General features: G+C 32.6%; 1 protein-coding gene across 3 annotated transcripts in view; it reads right to left on the bottom strand.

Annotated features, from left to right (window-relative positions):
• Positions 1-22,165, bottom strand: part of LOC127735503 (1-phosphatidylinositol 4,5-bisphosphate phosphodiesterase epsilon-1-like) — a 152,937-nt gene that overhangs the window by 91,522 nt on the left and 39,250 nt on the right. For 2 of the 3 annotated variants that reach the window (XM_052245687.1, XM_052245686.1), the window contains exon 2: positions 5,972-6,092. In XM_052245687.1, the coding sequence (XP_052101647.1) occupies positions 5,972-6,092 (121 nt within the window). Of the gene's footprint in view, positions 1-5,971; positions 6,093-18,872; positions 18,902-22,165 lie in introns of those variants that run through there. The other variant, XM_052245688.1, reaches the window with a different exon arrangement.

Consider the following 22,165-nt stretch of genomic DNA (forward strand, 5'->3'; position numbering starts at 1 on the left):
TTATCTAAGATTCAGATGCTTTTTTTTCTCCATTAAACTAAATAGTCTTAAATGCAAATTGTATTGTCTAAACTTAATATTTTCTTGCATGCAATGAAAAGTGGATAATGTCAATATTATTTAAACGTATTCGCTATATATAATATCTAATAAAGTTGAGAGTAGTTATCATCTGATTTGAGCTTTCTAAATGGAACGTTTAACATTTGTCTATTTTAAGAAATAAAAAATTGCAAACTAGAGCGTATTTTCTCGACGACAAGAATAGATAGAGTGGTATGATTGCCAATGAAGCACACAAGTCTCCACCAAAGTCCAAATGACATTGATTAATATATAACTATATAATAACTGTTAAAACTATGGTTATTGAAATATTCACACAAAAATAGGAAACTTTAAAATGCTAATATCACTTCCTTTAATCTTGTTAACAGTACATATAACTCACATTTATCTATTTAAGGAAATCAATATGTCAAATTTACCCAGTTTTAAAATTCTAAATGTACTCAAGATAGTTTTATATTGTGTAATATTGATGCAAGATATCTCAAAATAGTGCTATCAGTATTCTGGTATATTAAGTTTATCATTTTTTCACGCTTTGTATTATTTCTCTGAAAATTAAATGATGCCAAATATAGCTTTATTGAAGACTCATACTAAAAAAGAGAACAGATATCATTTATATTACAGAAACAAGTATTGTGTAATCAAGAAATCCCCACAAGATTTATCATCAACGAAGTGAGATATTCTCATTGAAACTGATATACGAACTTCTCACACTTCGTAATTGGTTTCTGAAAAGATACTCCGATCAATCCGCCTGATTAAGCTCCATTTAAGCACTTAGTAACTTATTTGTCGCCATCATTCCAGTAAACTCTCCTTAACTAAAGATAAAACAAATTTACAAATGCATTCCTCCATTTGATGAACGTAAAATGTCTCCTAATGCAGCCTTTGTTATAAGCTTAATTTACAAGAGGCATTGCCAAAGTATTTCCATTCCCTCTTCCTGGAATATTATTATAAACGCTTTCCTCCAGTTGATGAACGTAAAATTCTCCTAATGTAGCCTTTGCTATAAACGTAATTTACCAGAGGCATTGCCTAAGTATTTATTTTTCAATTCCTTTTTTTCTGGAATAATATAACATATAAGTTCTTAGTCTATATCAAACTTTTCAATTACTCTTGTATATACAGATTTAAACATTTTTCTTTCTCAAAATATTTGTTCAACAATTGACTAATAATAGTTAATGTACATTTGACAATGTTACATTGATTTATTGAGTATTGTTGTTTGTTTAACGTCCAGTAGCAAATACTTCATGCAAGTTCAGACGAGAAATAATTTACTATCACTACAATAGGTAAGTTCTGCATTTGGTGAGGGGCAAGATTTTCGAATGACACTGGAACAAGAAACTACAAAAATGTATATATTGGATGGAAGCAACAAACTTCCCATGCAATATGATCACACCTACGCGCTCCCCCCCCCCCCCCCCCCCCCCCCCCAAGGTTTTGTTGCAATCGTTCTTTAAGTACAGAGATCATTTCGCTTTCCCTTCACGAGACATTGAATGCCCCATTCCGACAAACAACAAATAATGACAAAATGATATATATAAGAAAAAATAGAACGTTGTGCTGGCTCTTTTTTTAAATGTTTGAAAGAAAAATAAGATCGGAGATCAACCGAAGAACGACATAATAATCAGAGGCTTATAGATAGAAGGTAGATCCACTTGAATGTCAATCAATAGTGCATGTGTTTTACCAAGAACGACATGGATCATGGATGAGTCAGGCCCAGTTTGCACTGGCTAAACTCTTATAATTAACGCACCAAAGGAGACGCTTTATTCATGCAAACTCTCTCATATAAGACCTAAGATCTTCCAATAAAACTGCTAACATATTGTAAAAAAATTATTGTTTGCAATTACTTGAACCTGGAACAAAATCGCTTTAGAATCCTATTGCAAATTGTTTCATATTTCTGATGTATAACATATGAGTGGATGTATAAATACAAAAAACGTTCCAACTGATTAGGCATACATAATAAATACAAGGCAATGGTTGGGAGACTATGCCGCCATCTAATTAATCGAGCAATACCTCTGTATAAGTTTAGTAAGTCACTTGTTGTGTTGCTAACTGCCTCAGACTTGTGCATATATATTTATGACATACATTGGCCCAGAGGAGGAGGGACGAAATTCTACTCATGGCGCGCATATTTGTCTTATATATTATAGATCAGTCGCAGTGATAATGTGTCAGTTATGCTCTGCATTGGACCTTAAAACATTTTTGCACAATAATTGGCATATTCTAATTAATGGGAGAGACTCTCTTGTCACTCAAGCCTCTATGTAGTGAGTATAGCGAAAATAAAATCAAAAATCTTATGATTACTTTGTTTAATCTTAGACACATACGCTGTTTTCTTTCTATCAGGCAAAATAATTACGAAACACGATGATTGAATTTCCTTTTCAATTAAACATTTTGTATTGAAATATTACAGCTCGTGATGAAATAGATTACTTTCTGAGGTATAGAAGACAAAGAATAAATACTGAAAAACACATGTCATTCAACAAATTGTATCTTTTCATTCAAATGTAATTCTACAAAACAAAAACAAAATCTTGATATGTCAATGATTTTTTATTCGATTGAAAAGTAATTTATTTTCAACACTGACATTAGCACTGATGGAATGGGGGAGTTTCAAGTGGCGAAATTCCGATGTAGAATTGGCCATGGAGTTTACAATGTTTTGTAATTACACATTGATAAAATAAACAAATAGAAGGAATCTAATGATGCAACGTCCCTACAAGTTTAAGATATTAATTTTAGAAAGGGAGCCCTTTTTAACCTTTTTTAACCTGGCGTTAATTGTTCCTTAAATTTCAGAACGATTTTTTCCCTATTGTGGAGTGGATTTTAATATTTCTTTATTTGAATATTTCTCCTTTCCTTGACTCCATCGACAACTAGTATCAAAGTAGTTATCAAAATACAAGATAAGGCGATGTGGTATGTCTGTAAATGAGACAAGTATCCACCAGAGACCAAAGGACGAGGATGTAAACAACTAAATGTCAAAGTACGGCCTTCAACAATGAGCAAAACCAAAACAGCAAAGTAAGCTACAAAAAGCACTAGCATGATAAAAAGTGAAATAAAAGAGAAAACGAAAGGACTAGTTTATGCTTAAAACATTGAACGGATGACAGCAACCCCAACGAAAACCACTCAACTACAGGCTTCAGACTTGGAACAAGCATATCATAATGTGGCGGGGCTAAACATTTATGTTAGCGGCTACACGTTAACTTGCCGGACATCGGTGTCACAGAAAAACACAAGAACAAACTGTAATGATTAGTTGGAAAGGACTTGACTCATCACATTTGCACGAAGCACAACCAAACTTAACAAATACAAGAAAACAAAACGTATTGACCTTAGAGTACTCACTGTTGTTGAAAGCCAGTTCAAAGCCATTCTGATCTAATAAATAAACAATGTTTTCCCAGACTAAAATATCAATAAGCACACATCTAACGAAAATTTTGTTATACGAAGTGGTCATCCGCAATAATATTGATATAATTCATTGGCAATGAAATTGACAAACAGAAAAATAGTCACTTTTCAAAAACCGTCGATCCCACAAACACTTTTGCAAGAAAGTAAGGAATATTTTGTCTGATTTATTTTTACTTTATTTACATCACGAATATTGCATACAATAATTGTAATTGGACGTCAACCAAACAACATACAACTTATCTAATTTATTGTTGCTTTATTTACACTCACGAATGTTGCATACCATAATTATCATTGAACATCAACCAAACAACACGCAAATAGACAACCTTTTTTTTATCTGATATGCGAAGTAAAACCCAAAAGAAAGCCTAAGATATATAAGTTACTCGAAAATCTCTATACCTTGAGGTAAACCAGACTCGTTAAGGGATCATATGACATGTTGGGTCATAAATACAAAGACAATGCGTCTTCTATACTATCAAAACCACCGAATAACCTTTAACGCAAAGAAAACAATACATGTTTTTGGCGATTCTTATCGTTAAATAGATCCAAATATATCACTTTATTTTGGCTTTCCATAGTTTTGGCTCTGCGCGTAGCGTTTTCAAAAATGTTAATCCAGAAAAGCGTGTCGAACGCAATATATTCGATATTTTCTAGCTCTAGTTAGTTAACGAAACTTCCGGTGAACTCTGTTCCGTCAACAGTGACTAATTGGTTAATTATTCTAAATATCGATGCAATATATTTTGCCTTCTGGATGTATAACATCTAACAATTATACCATCGATTCACGAATTGACATATATAACTCCATTATTCATGTTACTGTTTAATTTCCGACAGCATAGAGAGGCCATTGATGTATGGACCTACGGTTAGTTGGAGTTAAGTTATATAATTAACTGGGCCGATTAAATCTGACAACAGGGCCCTTGTTGAGTATTGTATATGCTGGATGTATAAGTATCATTTATGCATGTGTCCGGTGCTAAAATTCCAGGCCACACCACGCCTTTGTCCTCCCAGAGAATATAATGAATGCATTACATATAAACACTAATATTTAAGGCACCTTTTCCTATTTTAAGCAGTCTCCAACAATAAAATCATCCTTACAAGACCAATTTTCCGTTTCCTATATAAATATAATAGTTTAACCCAGCTGAAATAAATGTTCCGACTCTTTAAAATTACATTCCTCACTATCATTATTTTTCTTACATGCTTTTACAAAAAAAAAAATCCATTCCAAAGTTTCAAGTAACGTCAAATATAATCTGTCGGTCTAACATATCAATTTCTGTACATTTTTATCTACTTACCTGTAAGTTCCGGTATATTTTTATACTCCTATACCTGTATATTCCGGTATATTTTTATATTTCTATACCTGAATGCTCCTGGATACTTTTGCATACTAACATGTATGTTTAATGTTACGCTATGTTTTTGCGTTCAAACCTGTATGTTCCAGTCTATATGAGTATTCCTACCTATATGTTCCGGTGTATTTTAGTATTCCTACCTGTATGTTCCGGTATATTTAAGTATTCCTACCTGTATGTTCCGGCATATTTTAGAATTTCTTCCTGTAAGTTCCAGTATATTTTCCATTCTAACCTTTATGTTCTGTTATATTTTGATGTTATTACTTGTTTGTTCCGGTATATTTTGGTATTCCTTACTCTTCGTTCCAGTATATTTTTTAAAGCATTCCTACCTGAATGTTCCGGCATATTTTAGTATTTCTACCTGTAAGTTCCGGTATATTTTTCTATTCTAAGCTTTATGCTCTGTTTTATTTTTGACTTGCATGATCCAGTATATTTTGGTATTCTTTACCCGTATGTTACGGAATATCACTGTATTCCTGTTTGTATGATACTATATATTTCTCTATTTTTTATCTGTTCGTTTCGGTTTTCCTACTTTCGCTATTATTTACCTATTTGTTCCGGTTTTTCTACCTGTATGTTCCTGTGTATTTCGCTATTATTTACCTCTTTGTTCTGGTTTTCCTACCTGTATGTTCCTGTATATTTCTCTATTGTTTACCACTTTGTTCTGGGTTTCCTACTGGTATCTTCCTGTATATTTCTATTTTGTACCTCTTTGTTCCGGTTTTCCTACCTGTATGTTCGTGTATATTTCTCTATTGTTTACCGCTTTGTTCTGGGTTTCCTACCGGTATCTTCCTGTATATTTCTCTTTTTTTGTACCTCTTTGTTCCGGTATTCCTGCCTGTATGTTCCTGTATATTTCTCTATTTTTTTAATTTTTGTTTCGATATAACTTTATGTTTTTAACTGTATGTTCCTGTATATTTCTACATTGTTTACCTCTTTGTTCCAGTATAATTGTATGTTCTTACCTGTATGTTCCGAGACATTACTGTTCCTGTGTTTGGACCTGTCACCCCGGCGGAGGCTCATCTTTGAGCGGCGATTAGATGTTCTATCATTACTAATGGATGGCTCTAACGTGAATGTTTGCTGCGAAAGAAAAGTATTGATTATATAAAAGTTTGTCCGTAGAGAATAATTCGTTAAATATTGATGAAAACTGGGGAATTGCTAAATATTTAAGAAATTAAAAGTTTCATTATGTTCAAATAGAAAAAAAAAATCTTTAGCCTACAGGAAGTGATAAACGATCATTTAGAATCTGACAGTATCAATTATCTCAAAAATAACATCATTTTGTTGACATCTAAATTCCTTGAAACTTGATGTGGAAAAAATCTCTTGCGGTTTGAAATAAAGACAAAATTATTAGTTTATTGACATGTTTTGTATTTTGAGTTTAATTAATCAGCACAGTTTCCGTGACCGATATGTTTTATAACTTTTGTTATGTAAACAAAAAGATATACGTCCTTCAGAAAAGCTGCCATGAGCAGTTGATAACAAGCGCGGCGAGTTGTAGTGAATCTAAAAAAAAGCGAGCGGATACAGTCAACCTGTTTACATGAGATACAGATGTCCCCGCTTATACATATGCAATAACATAAACGGTACCAATTTTTCTGCACCAGATGCGCATTTCTACAATCAATGTCTCTTCAGGGATGCTCGAGGCGTAAATATTTGAAAATCCAAACAAGCTTCAATGTACTTATTTAACCATATTGACGTTTTGTTTTCTAGAGGCATTCAAAACAGGGTGTATTACAGATCGGATAGGCGATAAATGTTTTGTGATATACAGGGTATGACGTACATAAAACTAGTATGAGATATTTGTTAACGAAGGACTTACACCAGACATTCAAAGCAGTTATAATGACGATGATGGTGGATGGCAGCTTAACGTTCAGCGGCAAATTAAATGCATATTCAGGACGAGAACATGTTGATGTAATATGAATAGTAACCCTGTTTTGAACTATAGATCGATACGCTGAGCTGGATTTTTAACGTGCTAGTTCGCCAGGTATCAGTCCGCAATAAGACATGTCACCCTACACGGACACTTTATTCTGACTCCGAGCCGACCAGTCTTTACTCTTAGTCCTTAATGCCGCGTGCTTAGAAGCAACACATATCAATCTTTGGTTTGAACCAGCCGAGGTTAGAATCCACGACCTCTCGCATTCGAAGCGAACACGCTACCACGATAATCCGAGGGGGTTAACGGGTATAATGTTGAAAACATGTTAAAATAGTATGTTTGCTCGTCTATTGGTAAGGTGTTGAGTATTTTTATTGAAATCCTAACTTGTTTCAAACATCCTGTTTTGCTCAATAGGCGAAAATACTTTTAAAAATGCATACAAATGCTGAACTCTTTTGTTAGATAATGATTAAAGACTGTTAAAAATTTTAAATAAGAAAATGCAAATTATCTGAAAAACAAGTCGTCGTTTACAAGAAGCATGTATTTCAATATGTGCACTGAAAGATTGCAATTCAAACTCAAAAAGTCAAAAGTTATTTTATTTGTACGGAAAGAATGAAAAATATAACATGATGTATTTGGAATTTTAAACGTTGGTACTCGATCAGTGGAAAACTTTTAATTGCTCTTTTTTTTCGTAAAAGAGTGAAAATAGTACCAAGGAACAATCAACATCAGCAGACGAAGGACTCCAACATAACATGCAGCATGATGGTCAAACGGAAAAACCAGAACAGATATCATGGCATTGTTTATAACAAAATTGTCAGGGGAACTTCTGTTAGGCGTACCAAATATTATACGTTGCCAATAATCTATAATGTCTGTGCTTGTTTTATTTTGGGAAATATTACAAAGTGCAAATAATAAAAGGAAACAACTTAATTTTCGTAAGCAACGTTAATGACACTTGATAGGTGAGGTATGGTGGCCGGAAAAAGCCATTTTGCGTTTTCGCTACCATATTCTATAGGGCGAAAACGCGAAATGGTTTCACTTCTCGTTTTAGCATTTTCGATTTCGCGTTTTCGCACAATAGAATATGGACGGCGAAGAGGCGAAAACGCGAAATGGCCTTATCCGACCACCATAATTATGAGATTAATCTCTAAGAAAATTGAGATAAACAGAGGATCAATTTAGTTACTATCTAATCAGTTTTTGAAAAGCCATTAACCTGGCAAAACTTGGTTTAAACAAATGCACTGTTGAATACTTTCGCTCAAAGCAAAATTATGATTGTTTGTATTGTAAATTGATATCCTATTAGATTGCATATTATATGTGTACATCACAAACAGGTATTTACAACTCATTTAGGTGATTTATCGCAACATGCTAAAATATTCCATTAATGTCAAAATGTTCATTCATTACAAGAATATGAAAAGTTCTAAGATAGCATTGCATTTTAAAAACAAAATCAAATTAAGCTTCAGGTTTAAAGGGAATTTCCATAACGATCTGCGTTTTCATCAACAATCAAATTCCTGCCTACCTTTAATTTATTTATATATCTCCCAAATAAAACACCAGCTAACATACAAACTTTATCTATACATTACATGTTTACATGGTTTAAACATGCACTAACCAGAATAGATTTCGTATTCTAGTCAATGCCAATTTCATAGATTCATAGTGACTTTTTTTCTGACAGCAATCATTCAAATGAGTTGAAGTATCACTTAACCATATGGTTGCCTTTGAATGATATTTAACAAAAAAACTCAAAGCGGATTAATATCTTATTCTGAACGATTTGCCATAATTGTTCATATCTTTAAAAAAAAAGCTTGTAAAACAATAATACATGACTGACGTCAATCTCAAGTAGATCCGAGAGTCTATTTCAAGGACAAAGACAGAGATTTTTTAATTCATATTTGATGAGTTTTTCGCTTCTCCGATATGTTTTATGCAACTTTGTTTATTGGAAAAATCAAATCAAGAATATTGCATGTCGTTTATTTGGCATATAAATATTTCATATGCTTAGCTTTGTTTAGCTTAAATCTTCATCAATTTTATGTATGATCATGATTTTTTTATTTATTTATTTTTATTCAAATGCCCGTGTTACTTAATTTCCATAAATAGTTACTAAGATTTATTTTCATTTTATTGTCGAAGACCGGTTGTGAATTGTTAAAGAAAGGTGACCGGGAACGAAGGATCCGTATTAGAGATATATAGTCATCAATAATTTTGGTGTCTGTCGCCGTCAGTTGATACATTTTTCTTAAAAACTTCTGCTAATACATGGAAAAGCTAGTGACAAAAAATGTCCCCGTCCATAATAGAGATTTCTTACATTTTGACGAAAGGTACGAACGGACGTAAAGGGAGCATGCATTACATTCCTACGATAACACTGAGAGTCTGTGTTTTATCTGGTAAAATCTGAATCAAATGTATCTTTAAAAATTAAATTATAAAACCCGCATTTAATATCTGAAAATAAAGAAAATAGTTTAAAATACACATACGTCCGATACGTTGCTTATGTTAATCACGATTACACACATTTGTGCGAGAATTTTTCAAGCATGCTTTTTTTTCAAATGTTTAAACCGTGGCCTAAACATCTTAATGATTTATTAATGAGTATGCCATTAAAAAATTGTCAACGTGCATCATCGAGATTCGCTACACAAAGAAAGTACAATGAATGGAAAAAGTTATGAAAAAAAAGCTGGGAGAAGGAAAAAAGATCTTGTGAGGAAGGTTTTTTTTCCATTTATATAAAGGTTAAAGGTTAAACAGGAAATATTGCAACAATCACGATCGCACTGAAACACATGTAAACGGAATGGAAGCAACTCCGGAAAGTTAAATGGTCGTTGCCTTTGTATTCCCCAAATTAATTTTTTTTAATCTGCTATCAACTAGTAATATCTTCACAGAACACGAGCGACTATGTTAAATTCAGTGTCAATACCATAAGGAACAATTAACACACACCCCAGCTGATAATTGCAAATGGAGTTCAATATGAACGTTTAGTCCACACTGTATAACAAACGTTAAATGGTCAACAACAGAAAAGACAATTAAGCAACAAAGTACACTGAAGAAAAAGGAAAACTTAGGTGTTGCAGAAGGTTAAACCGTTTCTGTCTCTGGCTTAGTTGTGCATATAATAGACCAATGCCAGAAAAGGAGGTTAGGAATATGTCTGAACATTTGAATGATTAAGCGAGCCCCGTAATATATTTTGGGTGTCATTTTTCCCGATTTTACAATTTTTGGAGGGTTTCAAAATTTACAATTAAGGAAGTAATTTTTTAATATTTTTATTGGCGGTGGGATTTTCTATTTGCATTGGTATTTTCTTTGGTTGAATAATTCAAAGAAGTATTTTTTTATTATAGATTTGGTTTTTTGGAGGGTTGGGGTGGTGGTAGTTGAGCACAATTATTTTAAGGGTTATTTTTTTCTTCTGACGAGTCATGTTTAACAAATTTTGTTGAGTTGTCTCCCTCACTCTAGTTTTATTATTTTTTTCCATCGTTCGTCTCAAAATTCGCATGAAAATTCAAATTGACATATGTTGTTGCATGCAGTGTAATGGTCCTTGATGTGCAAACATTGTGGCGAAACGCAATATCTAAGTCCACAACAGCCTGGAATAATGTTACAAAAAAAAGAATTCAAAAGTCAAAATAAAAGATCCCTCAAACAGGTCTTACGTATGATTCGTCAAGCTTTCGTACCTTTCGTCAAATTGTAAGAAAGCTCTACTAGAACTCACCGGTTTCGACACATTTTTCGTATGAATTCAACTTTTAATTATAATAGATATAAGAAGATGTGGTATGAGTGCCAATGAGACAACTCTCCATCCAAGTCAAAATTTATAAAAGTAAACCATTATAGGTCAAAGTACGGTCTTCAACGCGGAGCCTTGGCTCACACCGAACAGCAAGCTATAAAGGGCCCCAAAATTACTAGTGTAAAACCATTAAAAAAGGGAAAACCAACGGTCTAATCTATATAAAAAACGAGAAACAAGAAACACTTATGAACCACATCAACAAACGACAACTACTGAACATCAGATTCCCGACTTAGGACAGGTGCAAACAATTGCAGCGGGTTAAAACGTTTTAATGGTACCAAACCTTCACCCTTATCTGAAACAATAGTGTAACATCACAACATAGTAAGACACACTATAAAATATCAATTGAAATGACTTAACTCAATCAAAAGACATATTAACACCAGTGAACATACACTGAACAAATAAATTTGATCTATGATACAATGTAAATACAAAATAAATAAACTAAGGGAAGAATAATAAAAGTAACATGTTATACCGCTGTGAAATGTTAAACAATTTAAGAAAAACAATATGATTAAACAAAAATATCAGCCATTTGCAATTACGTTAAACACAGGTAAATGAAAATAATTTTGTTGTTAGGTATACGTGTACAGTTCAAATAGAGAAAGGAATATTTTTACAAAATAAATAATTTTGATGTTCATAGTACAAAGAAGTGAAAATTTATAGTAATACCAAACACTTATCAAAGCTGGTATATAGACCAGATATAACCCTGAATATCATTAAATAACAAAAAAGCATTACAATTAGTATCAACAGGTAAAATAAACAAGAAAATACGATTTGAGAGTACTCGCAGTTACTGACAGCTAGTTAAAAGCCAAAAACAATTAATAATAAAAAATCATGCATCAGAGACTAAAATCAACTAAAACACATCCCAGGGATTTAGTATTTTAACGTCATGGGCAGTCAAAGAAGACATGACTTGTGCAATGCCAAAAATAAATGTATCGACAGGCAGTAGGATAGTTAGGAGTTTACCTCTTTATATATCAAAATAAGTTTGCTAGAAAACCTTCTGGTTAACATATAGAATGGTATGCAGCAAAAGATATCACTTTAAAATATATATCACCAAGGTAAATAAACGGACCTTAAATATTATATTAAATCTTGACCATTTAATGCGAAAACAACGAAAAGACCGTACATATATGTTCAAAATCGAGACAACCTAATTTTATAATTTTTCACAAAAAGTACAATCTCTTAAAGGACAAACATTTTTGTTCCAATATTTTGATTCATTTTTTAACCTGAACATAACGTCTTAATCAATATAGTCACACAGTGACAATATCATTTAATGAAAATATAGTCTCGGTGATAATGTGTATACCGGTGCACTCGAAAACTTTGTTGTTGAGAAATGAAAGATTACGGGAAAGGAGGAAGTTCACGAAGGGTTAGAATTGGCCATAAGATTTTATTGTTTTTTTAAAATCAGGCCAAAATACTACAAATTTCACATAGAAATAGTTGTGATATAACTATTAATAAAAAATAACTGCTTTTTGCCATAGCACATTAAAAATGACAAAGAAATGACCCCTCAAGTATTCATAATTTATGTTGTAACGTCAGTTTTGGTCAAATTTTCAATAATTTTTAACATAATTTACTTTGACCGCCACCCCTGATCCAGAACGTTTTTGTGTCTATGTATTCAATATCATCATTGGCAACTTTTGGCAACTGAACAAGCCAAGGCTTTCCTCAAGCTTTTAGGTTCGAAAAATGCACAAAATCATCGTTTTTTGACAATATATCCAAATTTTGCTGATTGTGAACCTAGAATGTACTCGAATGAAGAGATTTGATTAACCTAGTAGTAACCAAATTATGACCATTTTGATATTTTATGATTAAATTGAACTTCAAGGCCATATTTGACCTAAAGTGAACCTTGTCATTTTACCGGTCTAAAACTAGAAAGAACACATTGCAAATTGGTATATGGAAAGAGCTATTGATTCTGCATGCTACATATTTTTCAATATTTTTCATTAACGTGAAGCAAATATTATGTTACAAGCTTCTAATGACTCACCAACTATCCCACTGTGTAACCACTAAACCAATTGAAACCAAATTTGATCCAATTATCCTTATGGTATATATTTTCAAGTTTGTGGTTGCCCTACTGTTGATATTATTTCAACTATTGTACTTGGAAATTTTCATCAAAATCATAGTTTTTTTTCTGGCTATACTTTGATAATCATTCGACATACACAATTTTAAGAAGATTTTGCGCTTCATGACCAGAGAAGAAAGAAACAGAACGGCAGCCAACTTTTCCGTTTGAGATTGAAGCTTTTGGTGTTTTTTTGGTGGAAACTACAAAAGTTCACAAATTTAACAAAATAACAAAAAAAATCATATATGAAGTCTTAACAATGTAGTACACTTATATATATGTGATAGTATACTGTGTAGTATTTTACCATAAAGCAGTGGAATTGAATTTTTCCACTTTTGCGTTTTTTATGCACCACTGAGCATTCCAGAGGCGCTTTCAAGTGGAATATATATCTGCAAATTGATACAATATTCCAGAGCTTGTGCTTAATGCGATAATTTTTTTTAACAGAGAACCAGTTTGCTTCTTAAAGCAAGACTCCGTATAAACGGTAAAGTTTTATGGTCATGTTGTCGCCAACAATCTTATTCAACGATGTTGACGAAAATCATATATTTTGGGTGAAACGATAACTCGTATGTAAAAAGGCCAAAAATGTCATTAACATGTTTCTGAAGTCATGCTGTCATCAGAAATTAAATTTCTGCACTTAAGAGGTCATATTTTATTAGTTTACCAATAAGATTATATAAAAATTGAAGGGATTGAAGACTTCTATTTTTTGGCAGTACTAAGGGCCAACTGATAGCTCCAATCATATATTTTATCTTTTATATTCAATCACACTTGTATGGAGTTTTCGGTGTGGATCAGTCACATCAGCTCAGAATATATATAGTCACAGGTACTTCTGTACCAATGAAGGACGTACATGTATGATAGCCTTTAAATGATGAGGTTGGTCTCTCATTGAATTCTCTATCGACGTAAATACTCTTTTTGTATTCATTGACTGCTGCCGAACAACAGCTGTTTTCTGGGTCAAGCTAAACGGATGTTGTCCTCGAACCTGGTCAATAATTGTATAGTGCGACACTACCGACTATCAGTCCTTTAGTGTGTCTCATTTTTTTATCATCCATTGTGATCTATTATATCTACTAAAAATTTACTAAAATATCCTATGACATGAGATATATTCAATAAATTATTCATCGAAAAATGTTTATTTTTAACTTTAAACAAAGAAAATATTGTTAAAATGATAAGTCAAAGAGACGAACAGCTGCTGGAAGAGTCTGGTCTTTGAAGTTTTTCAGTTTATGTCACAAAACAGACGACAACGTAACATTATAATTCTCGGAATAATGTCGGTTATCCAATAAGAATATCTCCTGTTAACATCAATTTGCTGATATGATTTCGAATATACTTTGTAACCTTTCATTTGATCCTACGTATCATGGAATATTTGTAATATGACAATGATTAAAACTATATTAAACATAATTCCTGGAATTGGTTATTCCTGAAAATTCCAATGAAATCGAAATTAATACTATTGATTGTGATCATGCGATTCAGACTTTTTTCATTCCCATGTTTATCTGTTTATATCATGAATTTGACTAAATTGTCATATTTCAAATGACACCACACATGCACATGCGGCTGAATTTGAAGAGTGGCCACCATTGACGGTGACCACACACTCTTCTAATATAAAATATAGTTTAAAATGAAATTGAACTGTCGAAGCGGCTGGAAAGCTGCCAACATCAAATCCACGATCGACGGTGGCCACTGTTCAAATACGAGATATATATTATATATGTATTTGCGCCAATTTCTTTAGATACATTAAGTTTTTCATTTGCGCCACAAGGTTTTTTTTTATTTGAGACTAAAGATAGACATTTATTTTGCGTAATTTTCAGGTAACATAAATGAAGATTAAAACGTATCCGAAATATGAGGCTCGTATAAGAAATTTAGTTCTTGCTCATTTCTCATACATAACTGAGACACCTGGGTACGACATTGAAAGTGTTGACATATACCAGATGACAAGATATATATATATATTTGGTATTAAATTTATAATTAAGATCCATTAATTACACCTTATGATCCGTTTATTTGGCAATCGCCAATGGCAGTCAGCAGGGTTTAAGAACATTTGTTGTTCGACCTGTTAGTCAAATGCGTTTGTTAAAATATACTTTTTAACTTTTTTGGTCTTTTGGAAAATGTTGTTTGTGCTGTATTTAGACCCCTCTAACAAGAAATTTGTTTTGCATGCACACGTATAAAAACTGCGGTTTTTATCCAACGCAATCATAGGTTTGAACATTGTTTTCAATTTAGACTTGTTTATATTTTTTCGTTTGGGCTTGTATTATATTTGCCTTCGGGTTTATATGATCCGTTCATCCTATTTTGACTCCTCAAAATTCAAGAGTCTATCCTAAATTGAGGTAAATTATATGGCCTTCCAAATACCGTTTCAATTCCTAACATCACTGAAGAGACATTAATTGTCGAAATCCGGATCTGGTGTACAAAAATCTTTGCACCTTTGTTTGTGGTATACCATCTTTATATATAAGTACGTGTGTACCAGTGACAACTCTACAACAGATTTATCCATCGGATCACCAGCAGTGATGGTGATACATGGCTGTGTACATTCTGTATATACAACTCGTCTAAAAATCAGCCCAACAATGTTAGATCTGTATATTTGCTTTCGCAAATTTTTTGTTCTTCCCTCGCCGGAATTCGAACTCATGCTACTAAGATATCATGACACCACATCGCCTGCACTGTATCCGACGCGCTAGACCACACGACCATCTAGGCTTCACATTAATAAAGCTTTCGGTGGCCGTGTGTTACCTTTCCTCGTCAGTTTTAATCTAGCGTCGTAACACAGTACATATGATATATAAGGCATGAAGATGGAATTGTTACAGATCAGCTGAAATATCTATTGTAAAAGATCCTACAAATTAATGCAAGATACAGTAATAGAAATAATTATATTTATAAGTACGTCTGAACCAGTGACAACTCTACAACAGATTTATCCATTGGACCACCAGCTGGTTCAGACGTACTTGTAAATGTAATTATTTCTGTGACTGTATCTTGCATTAATTTGTAGGATCCTTTACAATAGATATTTTAGCTGATCTGTAACAATTCCATCTTCATGCCTTATATATCATGTACTGTATTACGACGCTAGATTATTGTGAAGCCTAGGTGGTCGTGTGGTCTAGCGCGTCGGATACAGTGCAGGCGATTAGGTGTCACGATATCTCAGTAGCATGAGTTCGAATCCCGGCAAAGGAAGAACAAAAAAATTGCGAAAGCAAATTAATAGATCTTTCATTGTTGGGCTGATGTTTAGACGAGTTGTATATACAGAATGTACACAGCCATGTATCACCATCACTGCTGGTGATCCGATGGATACATCTGTTGTAGAGTTGTCACTGGTTCAGACGTACTTATAAATATAATTATTTCTGTGACTGTATCTTGCATTAATTTGTAGGATCCTTTACAATAGGTATTTCAGCTGATCTGTAACAATTCCATCTTCATGCCTTATATATCATGTACTGTGTTACGACGCTAGATTAAAACTTACGAGGAAAGGTAACACCCGGCCACCGAAAGCTTTATTATTGTGAAGCCTAGATGGTCGTGTGGTCTAGCGCGTCGGATACAGTGCAGGCGATTTGGTGTCACGATATCTCAGTAGCATGAGTTCGAATCCCGGCGATGGAAGAACAAAATATTTGCGAAAGCAAATTTACAGATCTAATATTGTTGGGCTGATGTTTAGACGAGTTGTATATATATATATATACATATATACAAGTCTAAATTGAAAACAACGTTCAAACCTATGATTTCCTTTGGATAAAAACCGCAATTTTTATACGTGTGCATGCAAAACAAATTTCTTTTTAGAGGGGTCTAAATACAGCACAAACAACATTTTCCAAAAGAACAAAAAAGTGAAAAAGTATATTTTAACAAAACGCATTTGACTAACAGGTCGAACAACAAATGTTCTTAAACCCTGCTGACTGCCATTGGCGATTGCCAAATAAACGTATCACCGATGTAATAAATGGATCTAAATTATAAATTTAATACTAAACAGAAAACAATAAACTTGCCGAAAAGATGGTATACCGCAAACAAAAGGTGCAAAGGTTTTATGTACACCATATCCGGATTTCGACAATTGATGTCTCTTCAGTGATGTTAGGAATCGAAACGGTATTTGGAAAGCCATACAATTTACCTCAATTTAGGATAGACTCTTGAATTTTGAGGAGTTAAAATAGGATGAACGGATCATATAAACCCGAAGGCAAATATAATACAAGCCCAAACGAAAAATATAAACAAGTCTAAATTGAAAACAACGTTCAAACCTATAATTGCGTTGGATAAAAACCGCAATTTTTATACGTGTGCATGCTTGTTAGAGGGGTCTAATTACCGCACAAACAACATTTTCCAAAAGACCAAAAAAAGAGAAAAAGTATATTTTAACAAAACGCATTTGATATATATATATATACATATATATAAACAAATAAACAAGTCTAGATTGAAAACAATATATATAGATAAACTTCAATCTGAGACCAACAGAGAAAATGCATTTGTATCTTTATGGCAAAAAGTTCAGATTATCCATTGTATTCAAAAATTGAGACGAGTCTTGTACAAATAAATATCCGGCCGTTGGTTTACTTTTTTGAATTATTTACATTTTGTCATGTCGCGACAATTAATGGTATGGTTTTTGCTCATTGCTGAAGGTCGTACGGTGACCTATAGTTGGCTACATCTGGTTTATATAAACATACAATCGGGAAAAAAAATTCGTTAGTGTTAATGATTTCTGTAACAGCTCTTCTTACGTTCAATAACTTCGAGCATTTTTTATGCGGTTTAATTAGAACGTTTTTTCTTATATCTTTTTGTTTTGCTGCTTGTTATACCGGTAACCTAGACTTCAGTGGTTTATTCTGATTTTTTTATTTACATTGACTAATGTACTTTCTTATATCTACCTATTTGACATCTAGATATTTTTTGTTATTGTTTGTAAGGCGTTGGGTTGAAGTCATAGCCCCGTATCTCAGATCTTTTTATTCATATTATTACTACTTTTAATAATAATTATTACATAGAATATTTATCAGTTCAGTCAAAACAAAAGGGGAAAAGATTCACATCTTTAATCAAATCATACCAAAGAGTACAACATTTCACATGTTGTGGACAAAATCATTTATAGATACCAAAAAGTAAAACGTTCTCTTTGTCGTCCTATTATTCCTTGTTTGTGAAATCAACGAAGGCGACTTGTCATCGTATTTTACTTGCAATGGAGAACTTGACTGCTGGGACAGGAACGGCTTACACTTCCGATGCATTTGAATCCGCCTCTGGTTTTTGTGGGTTTCGTTTTGCTAAATCCTTGAATGTATTTAATAAGTTAAAGTGATCTTTCCTTTAAACATTGTACATTATCATTATCATACTTTTTTAATATTTGAATTTTTGCTAGAAGAAAATAGAAATATGCTATATTCTACACCACAAAAATACATTATTTTTTCTACAATACTTAATTTAGTTTTTAGAAAAACTTTTCTGCCAAAAAAATCATGAATAGTATTCTTATCTTTAGTCACCGTTCCTAGAACTGGGTGTACGTTTTTCAAATTCCACAATTACAAATTCTTGTTTTATGCATTGTGCAGGAAAATATAAAATCAATGAGAGAAAAAGCAGATAATAAGCGCATTTGCAATAATACCCTTTCCGTCATACTTTTAAACGTCCAAGGAATGCGGAAATAATTATATTTTTCATAATATTTACAAAACAGCTTACCTTTAAGTGTCTTGACGCTGCAAGCGTGTTGACCGACTATCGGAATATCGATTATCACGTGGTAACAGATGTATACAGGGGAAGTGAAATCTAATTAACAGCTTATTTTAATAGAAGCTTTAATTGAGTTTTACATAACTGATGGAAGTGTTTGGAGGTCATTGATCGTACATACAACTAGCATACACGTGATCGCTATTACACAATGCTGACGTTCGTGTTTTTATTTTGCACGTGGCTATCCGATCACACGTTCAGGTGTGCGCATTAATGATGGTCCTGTAAAAAATGTACTTATTTTTACGTCTTATTTTACGCTCAATATTACTTTTACAGCCTGTCCTTAATACGCGGTCTTATAGAAAACCCATTTACACCCCGAATAATTGATAAATGATTAAGAATTAAAAAAATAATAAATAAAATCATCAATAATTTATGGCAAAAACTTTAATGGCAATATACGAAGATGTTTTCCAATATAAAAATGAAGCGTTATGCGAGTTGGGAGATTTTATCTGTCTATATCAATTGACAATCATGTGACGTCCACAGAAAGTTGATAGGGATATACTTGGACTGAAATATAGCCAATATCACTGATGTTCGTTCGGTCTTTATGGTAAAATCTTCCTTTTTCTGCATCAAATATCCACGCCCTTGCACATGCGTATGCCCAGTTAAAATGTCAAGATTAAGTTATTTGTCCCTATCCGTTCATATAGCTTTATGTCCCTTTTAATATTTCCTGGATTCATTATTAATCTGGGAAAATAAAATAAAATATCGCAGTAATGTAACGATTATACAAAATTAAATAATACTACCTCTATCTCGTTTATTACTTAGGAATACAATTTTCCACTTCTAGTGTAGTGAATACTAGCAGTGCAGACTAGCCATTGAAGGGTAGAGGGTAGATTTAAATATTTATAATACCCCGATGTTGAGGTTTGAAACACAGAAATTAATCCATCATTTGATATGGTCTGAATTATGTATGAAAAAAATGCATCACCAATATTGAATATAGACACTATACGCCACCAGTTGACCTGATTACCCTTTCTGAGCACCGGAGATCATCCCCGGTTTCAGTAGGGGTTCGTTGTGCTCAATATTTAGTTTTCTCTGAAATATTGTGGACTGTTGTTGGTCTTTTCGTGTTTTATAATGTTGTTGTATATTTATCTTCGACTAATTGTTGTAGAGTGCCCCCATAGTATATTCTCATCCTCTTGTATTAGCAACATACATACTTGCATATTTTCAAATCAACCCAAAGAGGGCTCTGGTATATACTGTAAACTTCAAACTTTAAATGTTTATAAAAATTGTGTTATACATATAAAAGCATGTCAGTTAGTATTAAGTCATTAAAACGAGAAATCATTACAAATCTTGTCGAAGCAACTAATGTTTCAAATATATAATTAATGTTCTCTAAATCGATACCAAGTATTTACAAGTCCGTGTCAGCTGTCAGATATAATTGTGTAAAACTTGATTTTCTATGGCATTCAGACGGTCATTGGCCAACCAAAAATACAAGATGAAAACATCCGTTGTACAGATAAAAGTATATTTAATCAAGCAACTCTCGATTTACTGTCATCCAATCTAAGAAGCCATGAGAATGCGGCGGAATCAAATTATAATAAGGAACAGGACACGAAAAGTCTTTTAAATTAAAAGGAAAAAGTCATTCAAGGCCTGAAAGATTATAAAGAGAGACAGATTTATATATATATATTTTTTGTTTTTGAATTTCTTTGTTTTTAATGTATATTTGACATTTGTGCACGTTTGCAAATTAAATATTGTTTAAATTAAAGATTATTGCAATGCATCTTTTTTAATGTCATACTTAGTGGTAACAAGAGCGCAATTATCAAATTATTAAAATAATCTGGCAACTTTTTTTAAGATCTTGTGCGGTTTCTGATTGGATGATGCAGGATTAGAATTATTTAATCGAAAGCTTATCCATTTAGGTTTTAAAAAATCCAGAAAATTAAATTCATATTTTACAAAGTGAAGAAAATATATTCAATATAAGTATGAAAGAGCAATTAAAAATTAAATTTTCATATTAAGCGAAACAAGACGGCTTTTCAACTGCCTAATATTTTGGCTGTTGTATAACGCGGACATTTCCAGTAACAGGAATTGTTAATCATTTTTTCTAGCTTGTATAATCTTCAAAGAAATTAAAAATGGAACAACACTGGTACTCTAGTGGAAAGTGCATTACGAGTATGTGCGCTTTTGTAAATAGATTGTAAATATTTATATAATAGTTCAGACTTGTCTATTAAACACCATATATCGTATATGATGATTAGGACAGTTGGCCGATGATTGTATTTTGACATTTAGAATATCAACAAAGAAAGTGTCGAAAAAAAGAATTAAAAAAAGTTTGTTTTAGTAAAATGGCTCAATATTCAGGAAAATTTTCCTATATATGTATCGCATCATTTTATTCACAATTATTCACAAACCAGACCAATAGTATTGAAACATTTGTCAGTGTCGTTTCATAAAACACCATATCATGCAATGCGATTCGTAGAATACATTTCAGATTTACGGCAAACAGGGAAGTCCTGTTTGAATACCTTATAAGGATTCTGTAAAATTAAAAAAAATCAGATTGCAGTTTATGGATTGTTTCCTCATCGCAAAGATACTACGCCTTGGTCAATATACTTTTTGGGATACGACCTCTCGGATTCATAAAGAATATTGCACACTAAACAATAATAAACAGTTAATTTGAAATTTGATAAGTGCGTGGAAACAGAAACTTAGCTGTTAAAACTGAATAGGAAAACAATCATTGATAATCGAAAACAGTTTTCTCTCATGCAAAGCTTACTTCGCTCACTTCTGATGGAATGCATATTTAACACTTTAGAACTGTTCAAAGAACATTGACGCGGATGCAAAACTTTGAAGAAAAATAGATTTGTTGATGTACAATGCTAAATATATTGATGCCATGCCAAAATCAGACTGAAGATTAAATGCTGTAAGATGTAATCCATTTGATTTGTAGGGGCAAGGAAGAAATCTACGGAAGTTAGACAATAAATATTTAGTTAAACAGTAAGAAATGTTTGTGAAATTGATTATGGTAAGGAACTAAACGAAAATTCTAAAGAATGGCGGGAAAAAATATTCTTGGACTGAATAACATATTCTTGTTCTTCTTGTTCTTTATTTTTTTCATAAAATACCATTTTCTTGTGCTTCTATATTTTAATTAACGAAAGAGAGAGTATGACAGT

Source organism: Mytilus californianus, unplaced genomic scaffold, assembly GCF_021869535.1.
Source record: "Mytilus californianus isolate M0D057914Y unplaced genomic scaffold, xbMytCali1.0.p SCAF_3, whole genome shotgun sequence".
In the NCBI taxonomy this organism is placed as follows: Eukaryota; Metazoa; Mollusca; class Bivalvia; order Mytilida; family Mytilidae; genus Mytilus; species Mytilus californianus.